Source organism: Polypterus senegalus, chromosome 16 (genome assembly GCF_016835505.1).
Source record: "Polypterus senegalus isolate Bchr_013 chromosome 16, ASM1683550v1, whole genome shotgun sequence".
Taxonomy (NCBI): domain Eukaryota; kingdom Metazoa; phylum Chordata; class Cladistia; order Polypteriformes; family Polypteridae; genus Polypterus; species Polypterus senegalus.
Genome location: NC_053169.1, coordinates 15,913,033 through 15,921,856, shown reverse-complemented (window position 1 = coordinate 15,921,856; position 8,824 = coordinate 15,913,033). Strand labels below are relative to the sequence as shown.

The 8,824-nt window shown below is 37.0% G+C and overlaps 1 protein-coding gene across 1 annotated transcript in view; it reads right to left on the bottom strand.

Moving 5' to 3' along the window:
• Positions 1-6,861: 6,861 nt before the first annotated feature.
• The window catches only part of heatr1 (HEAT repeat containing 1), a 68,616-nt gene continuing 66,653 nt past the window's right edge, over positions 6,862-8,824 (bottom strand). The window contains exons 44-45 of the mRNA XM_039738141.1: positions 8,623-8,731; positions 6,862-7,855 (exon numbers count right to left, since the gene is read on the bottom strand). Of these exons, the coding sequence (XP_039594075.1) occupies positions 7,767-7,855; positions 8,623-8,731 (198 nt within the window). The 3' untranslated portion in view covers positions 6,862-7,766. The remainder of the gene's footprint in view (positions 7,856-8,622; positions 8,732-8,824) is intronic.

The following is an 8,824-nucleotide window of genomic DNA, read 5'->3' as shown; positions in this document are numbered from 1 at the left end:
ATTCACCCTTAAGATGAAAGAATTACAATGGATCTATTTTATCAATGATTTTAAGGATTTATGTTAACCTGGAAAACTTGGATTAGGTCCCCGCATAGTTTTATACATTTAATTCTCTGAGTCTGTCACAGTTGGACATGTTCTTAAATCCTGAGGTGCACCCGGTTGTTCTCCTCTGCACAGCTTCAAGTGCTGCTATGTCTTTTTTGTATTGAGGTGACCAGAACTGCACACAATAGGGTTTTTTTGTTGTAATATTTATGCACACACACACACATACATACATTATATATTCTTTTTTTCTTGAGCTTCTGTAAGGTTATAATTTCCCCTTGGGGACAACTAAAGTCTATCTATCTATCTATCTATCTATCTATCTATCTATCTATCTATCTATCTATCTATCTATCTATCTATCGCTACTTGTGTTGTGAAGGGGGCAGCTGAACGTACGCTAAGGAGAAGCAGTTGGATCATCTGCTGTCCTGTTGCTGCTGCTGGTGTGCTGTGCGTTGATCATTTCAAAGCCTGTACAGCAGCTGTCCTTTTGCCACTTTGCATCTCTGCCACTCATGTTGTGAATTTGGGGTCTGTTTTGCTGAACACACGCTAAGGAGAAGCAGTCGGATCATCTGCTGGCTTGCTCTGCACAGCTTCAAGTGCTGCTATGTCTTTTTTGTATTGAGGTGACCAGAACTGCACACAATAGGGTTTTTTTGTTGTAATATTTATGCACACACACTCCGTCTGGAGTTTTTTTTTTGTTTTTTTCTGTCCACCCTGGCCATTGGACCTTACTCTTATTCTACAGTATGTTAATTAATGTTGACTTATTTTATTTTCTTATTGTGTCTTTTATTTTTCTATTCTTTATTATGTAAAGCACTTTGAGCTACTGTTTGTATGAAAATGTGCTATATAAATAAATGTTGTTGTTATCTATCATATAGTGCCTTTCATCTATCTATCTATCTATCTATCATCATGGATGGACACCTCCATGCTGAAAGGACTGGGGGAACAAGTGTGTCAGAGCATTACCTACCCCGGAATGCTACATGGCAGCCCCCCTGGGTTGCAGTGGTGCCTCGGACTCCCACAGGGCTTCATGGGAGTTGCATACAGCCCTGTTGGGATCCGGGGGTGCTACCAGGGGGTGGTACAGCTGCTCCTGAGCCTGTGATCGGCGTTCTTTCACCACACCTGGAAGTGCTGACGGAAATAGGTCATCAAGCACCTTGAGCACTTCTGGGTAACGTATAAAAGGAGCCAGCAGACACTACTCGGGGAGCCAGAGTTGGGAGGAGGGAGACAAAGCTTGCCGAAGAGGAGAAAGAGAAAGAAAAGAATTGATATATTGTGTGCCTGTGCTTACTGGAGCTGTGTTTGTGGGATTGGGGAAGGAGTTTCCCACAAGGGAAGAAAAGAAAATAAAGTCAGGTGTGTTTTATAAATGTGCCTCCTATGTCTGTCTGTGTTGGGTGACTGGTATGCCCCCTAGAGTTGTCACACTATGTATCTATCTATCTATCTATCTATCTATCTATCTATCCTTACTAGTGCATTATATTATCTAAGCATAACATGCCTTGATTTACCTTCAACAATATTTACAATATAACCTAGCATTTTTTTGCCCATTTTAATTGCTACTGTAAATTATTTAGATGATGAAAGCATTGTGTCAACATAAACCCCTAAATCATTTTCAGAGGTTGCTTCCTGTAGGTCAGTATCTCCCATTTTGCATTTATAACTGACATTACTTTTTCCCACATGTAGCACTTTTCACTTTTCTACATTAAACTGCATTATCGAAGTGTTTGCCCAGTTCTCAAGATTGTCCAAGTCTTTTTTATTTTTTTTTTGTGCTACCTCCTCAGTGTCTGCCATTTCTCCAATTTTAAATGTGTTCTAAGAATTTCACAAATTTTCTAACACTACCAGAATCAATGTCGATATTAATATGAAAAAGTAACCGTCCAAGAACAGACCCCTGAGGGACTCCGCTGATGACCTTATCATCTCATCTTATCACAACTTTGCACAAGCCTATGAGCCACAGCCAAGCAAAGTGCATGCTCAAAGTTGTAACTCTGGGCATCTGTGTTGGACACAAGAGCAAGAAAAAGTTGTCCAGAATTCCGATGTGAAGTAGCAACTTTAATTCAAGATGCCCAAATTCAGCGCCCTCTCAGGAGATTGCATTTATGTTTAGTAATCAAAATTCACTCAAATCCACCTTTTCAGCTTTAGCAGATGAAAGTCAGTCAGCCAATTTCCAACCTGCTATATCCTAACACAGGGGTCTGCTGGAGCCAATCCCAGCCAGCACAGGGCGCAAGGCAAGAACAAACCCCGGGCAGGGCGCTAGCCCACCGCAGTCACGTGAAAGTGACAGTTTTCAATTCATTGCTAATGTTACCAGCCTCAACCCTAGGGGGGACCCAGGGCCAGGTGCAAGCCACTGTTTTGCTACAAGGTGCTATGCTGTCAAAAGCATAAAAGAAGCAGGCAGCAGTCACAAGTCTCAGACCAGACTTCTTTGTTTTATTTTTATCCTCATTTACCCAGAAATATATACTGTAAATGTTTCAGTCTCTGCCTAGATCAACATGACAATCAGTTAAACAATGGTGCATGCCAATTTTCTCCACAGAACAATTGTGTAAACACTTTTATTTTGATTCAACAATAGTTTTGCTGTCAGCTATCAAGGAATACCTGATTAGAAACCAATGTCCCCAGAACTCGTTCATTTTCAAATGAAGCAGGCAGTTCTGTGTCACCACATTATATGTGGATGAAATAGTAATCAAAACAGTCTGATTGTTCAAAACAGGTGACTCTTTTGCAAGACATGTAAATATTTATGTCCTGTAGATAGCCATCAACAATAACCTGTTGCAGAATTTTCCAGGAATTTTGCCTTTTCTTTAAAACACTGATTTATAGCCCATTACACTAAGCAACACCCAGAAATGTAATTTAATTTAAAATGCTAAATTCTAGCTCATTACACAATATGTGTATGTCACTGAAATGAAAGGAAGGAATAACAGTGGTCTGCATCAAAATCGTCCTGCATAAATGAATGGGTGTACTGTATAGATTTAGGCCTACTGAATCCCATTCTGAAATTGGAATTTCTCTACCACAACTTGTTTCTGCAAGATATTTGTTTCAGTGCAAAACGCTGTTTTAGTTTTGTAAGCATAAGGTACTTTTGTTTTATGACACAAGTATTTTAATATTCAGAATAATATTTTAAGTAGATTCCTTAATGAAAAATGTCAGTTTTCTTTGATCTTAATGTTACTTGATATTGAAACAACCCAAAATCAAGTATTTGCTACAAATTGTTTTGCTCTCAGTATTTTTTCTCTATCCTTTATTATTCCTTCAAAATAGACAGGAGTTTATATTCAGAAGGTCAGACAGATGCCATTTTACTGTTTGTTTAAATGTTTTTTACAGAAATATGTAAGATCGGGTTCAGGGCCAGTGCTAGGTTATTTTTGCGTCTAGCCTGTGCGGCTGGATTCCACCATTGACACACACACCCACCCCCTGCTTAGTATCTGCATCCTGCATTCGCCCTAATGGTGGTGCCAGCCCTGATTAAGTTGATGCATCTATTTTCTTGACCAGGTAAGCTAATGGTAAAAGAATACTCACCTTTCCTTTATTGAGGCAACAAAAGTTACTCAGGTCCGTTTGGGAAGCATGGACTGGTATAGCGCGTTGCAGCACCCACCATGCGACAAAACAGCTCAGATCATGGTTGGATCCTCTAACTACCGCAGCCAGGTGTTACATGGGCGTCCCATTGGCCTGGTCCACCCGATTAGGTTCTCAACAATGAGGATTCTGTGAGCTGGATCACCCTCGGGTAATGGCGCCACATGGCTGTAGTGCCGTAACTGACACTCCCTCACAATGCAGGTCATGCGCCTCATTCAGGACTCCGTGAGCCACACAAAGTCAAACCAGTGGAACCCAAGGAATTTCCGAACAGACACAGTACCGAACGAGTCCAGTGTTCGTTTCAGGTCACAGGATAGCAACCATATATAGTAAGACCGGAGGCAGTCTGTCTACTGACTTCATAGGAAAAGTCACCAGAGATGTGAATGTCGCTACCGAGATAAGTAAACCTCTTGATGAAGTCGACACTCTCTCCGCAGACAGACATACTGCCAATGTCTGTGCCCAAGAGGTCATTAAAGGCCTTTTAACAAAAGTTACTGGTTTTACAAATTTCTGAGAGGGATAGATTGAATTTAAAAGGAAGTGGAGAGTAATCCTGTCAAGCAAACTAAACCCTAGCTTTCATGAGGCTCAGTAGCACCTCAGTTCTCTGACGGTGGAAGTCGTTTGATTTTTGAAGTTACTCAAATTGAGAGACGTTATTATGGAAAGTGGAGTAAATCTATGTTAGCAGACAATTACTGGTAATTCAAGAGTGAAGCACCTGCAGAGGATTAAGAGCACAGAAAATACCAAGTGGCACTTTTTGTAGGTAATAATTACATAAAACAATCATGTGTAATTCATATTTTTAAGTCAAAATAATTAATTTAAAAAATGTTTCTTCTCTTAAAATATAGAATTTTTCATTTTACACCTTCATCTTTTAAAACTGGATGTGCAATAATTCTCCATTGATTTACCAAGACAAAACATATCACTGCTTAAAGTCCACTCTTGCAGACAACTGCATTGCTTTTTTATTTGATCAAATCTTGCCTGAAGAAGGGACCTGAGTTGCCTTGAAAGCTTGCGTATTGTAATGTTTTTAGTTAGCCAATAAAAGGTGTCATTTTGCTTGACTTTTCACTACATTCATAATGGCTAACACGGTACAACACCCAAGTACTACGTTCATTTGATAAAAGTAATGCATAAAATTAATACAGTACATTATAATATCAAATGTGCTTAATACCAGTTACTTACTGTATATCACGTGGTTCTGTTTTGTTAAGGCAGTCCAGATGTCTCCTGTAATTGTCACATTTTGTCATTGGCAGCTTCACATTTGTGACTGTAGCTACATCTTCATAGTGGCTCTCCCATTATTGTACATAACTCTATACAATCGCTCAAAGTCTTCCTCACTGCCGGCAGTGGATGTTTGGAGCGCAGTTTATGGACCTTTGCAGGTAATAAAATCCAGCGCCACTCCATTCAAATCGGCTTTATCAAGGACAATCACAATTGAAGTGACTGTGATTTTTGTGATGATTTCTGGTCTCAAGATATTACTTGTGCCCATGAAAAGCTTGTTTGTGAAAAACTAAGAAGGTACTTATTTTTGTGACGTCCAAAGCTGCGTATAAGAAAACAAATGCTTACCACAATATGCTTCTTTAAATTTGAAGGCAAATAGTTGAAAGCAGGGATTTCTTTAAGTGCTGGTAGGCACAGAATTATATATATATGATTCACCTTTGCATTTTACAGATTTGAATATAGTGTTCAAATACGACCCAAGGGAAAATGAACATTTAGTTTCTATGTGTTGACAGTGAACAGACATGGAAACAACCTACCAAATCGGCAGCAGAAGGCGCACTATGGCACCTTTATTTGAATGATGTACCGGTATGTCTGACCAATGCAGACAACACACCTGATAGGTTTGACCAAAAAATGTAGTGGGGTAAAAGTAGCCCTGAATGAAAGGTACTCAAGTAAAATACAAATGGCTGAAAAATGTTCTTTAAGTAAAGCAACAAAGTAGTTGACCAGGCATAGAAGCTGTTTGGTGCCATTTTCCCCCATAGATGTTTTGTATCTATGAACTGATTAGGTTTCTGCCACATCCTTTTCCTTCCTTCAGGAAAAACGTGAACTAAGTGGATTAGTTAAACCTGTTACAATCCTTCATTGTCCAAGTTAAACCCACTGCAACCATACCTTCTTGCTTTTTTTGCAGACAGAATTCTGTTGCATCCTCTGTCCCCATATTTCACTTGTGACTGAATACTGAAGATTTTCCCTTTGGTATACTTTTCTAGTCAGCTTTTAGTGGACTGACTGTAACTTGTCTAATACTCTGTACAATTCATGACATCCTTCCATGTTCCATTTCTTTCTAAACAATGGACTATTACTCTTTGGATGCATTTTATTTGATCCAACTGTGATAAACAGTCATGTTTGGAAACCGCAGAAGGGTTGTTGTGACAAATGCACTCAAGCCAGCAAAACTGGCACTCGCTACTAATCATTTTGTTTAGACTCCATACTGATGTACATCAATCCTGAAAGGTTCTGCCTATTCACTTTAAATAATATTGATTGCATTACATGGGTAGACAAAGGCTCAGTTTTCTTACAACAAAATCACTATATTTAACGGATACCACTTCAAAAAAAGGGGTATTATCATTAAAATGCACAAATAAATTGAGAAAGCACACTGGAAATCATCTCTCGGTTAAACATTTAGCAATTAGTTTTTGGTTCACATTTTGATGACTTTTAACAATATAATGTTTGCAAGGAAAAATATCAAATTATCAATTGCTAAAAATTTAGTATACTTTTTGTAGATACTGTTTGTTCTAAAAGAAGACTATATAATATTTGCAGTAAGAACAATCCTTCAGCTACTTCTACTGGTCAAATTTTTAAAAAGTAAACGTATTAGTTGTAGCTCGTGGTGGGGTGATCCGTTGTCTTTATACATCAACCTCTTAATTTTCTGAGGACAATCAGCCAGTTACCTAATTTTATGTTTTAGAGCTCCTAGGCCTGCTAAATTAATGGATTATGCTTTCAACATTGTGGTAAACTATATGAAAACACAACCTTCTTACTAAATGTATTTAGTGTGAAAAATCAAGTACATCCTTAAAAATTTAGAAACTTATTTATATGAGAAAAGATTCACAGGCTTTTTTGGGTCAACAAAGGATACAAACATACATGTAATTACTAAAGTCTTGCCAAGACATTGGTTTCATAAAAACTCTGTCCAACACTTATATAATAAGCTCAATAACTGTACCATTTTTGCATTATTCAAATGATACTTAATGCAATAAAATACATACTGTAATACAGTTTAATCTAAGAACGTATGAATATTACCATCTGACTGCTGTAAATATTTACTTTCAGATAATACAGAATGGTCCTTTAAAATCGCGGGGAAGATCAAGGGTGTTAAATTAGGTAAGTACCTTCAAAATCAGACTGATATTCAAACTATTTATGGCAGTGAAATGGCAAACATGAACAGTAAGTCAGGATTATGTCTTTAACCAACAGACTATTACTTTAACATATTCATGTAATAACAAAATGGGCAACAGTTTAAAAAGTAAATGTGCTTACTGTACGTGAAAAGTGTCTCATAAGACACATGACACTACATATCTATAAATACCTATTCAACAGAAAATGTTAACAGAATCATCACAAGAGGGATGGCCAAATGGATCTCTTAAATAATGTAAAATGGCATGGAAGATACAGAATTTACTGTATTTTTCCTGACACTTCATCACTTTATACATACATAAATACATATTTTTTTAATAAAAAAATTTAAAAAATAATTACAAATAAAAAAAAAAAAAACACACAAAAACAACTTCACTCCTTTCTTGTTCTTTTGCAGCAAACAGTCATAGAAAAACGTTTCTAGTAGCTGTTCAACGCTACATTTAAGAGGTTTTTTATGTCAGAAGGGGTATCTCAATGTTTGTTCTTCAATAATTGGACAGTTGTAGCAAATTATCATGTGTGTTCTGTTAGAAATAGCTTTGCAGAGGCTCTCCTAGAATGACCTCCAGCTGCTGGATAACTTTATGACATTGCTGTTCCACTTCCTCACATTCATCTGAAAAAACAGGGGAAAAAAAAACATTGGTTTCACAAAGTAATTTATCCGGGAATTTTGAATATTTTCAGAAAAAAAAAACTACACTAAGAAAAGGTTGCTTATCTGTTCTAATCTACAGAATCTCTCAAGCTCTACTTTCTTTTTATTCTTTTTCAAAGACTGAAAGAGTTAAGAAACAACATCCAGATATAACTAGCCGAATAAACTGTTCATCAGATGATAAAAGTACTTGCATCCTTATTCACTTTGTTTCCACTTAAATAGATTCCTGGTTTACATTCAGAAGATGGTCTTATTTTCCATTTTGCTCTTTGAGTCGTACACATATAAGCACACACAGAAGGAGGAGCTGAGGTGCGTTTTTCAGTAAGGAAAGCATGGTTATCATTCCTTGAGTCAAGATTAATTAAATGTACTACTAATACAAGCAATACATTTCTAAAGATTGTCCAAAATGCAAATGTTACTAATATTTGTTATTGAAATGTAGTGCCTCAAAAATAACAATGTGTTTACTGTAGATATTACGTAACAGCATAACTAATTTTATTTAATGTAGTTTCACCTCATGGGACAGACACAATTTATGTATACAGTAGTACATTATTTTGGAAACATACAACAATTTAAAGTATCGCTATCCTATCAGGATTGAGTTTGTGTTGCAGAATATTTAGGACTGCATATAATTTTCTATCTTTTCATCTATAATACTGAATAACCTTGATCTATTAAAAAAAAATGCTTAAAAGAAAGGTACATACCTTCCATGAGTTCTGCCAGGAAAGGAATAGTTTCTGGAAGCAACACCATATAGTTTTCCCGTAGTTTACCAGCAAGTTCCATCAGCATGATCAAAGCAGCAAACCGGATCTTTTAAACAAATATACTGGTGTAAGATTTTCTACTCTAGTTGTATAATAAATATTACCTTTAACAAACACTTTTGAACACAGGAGCATTGGG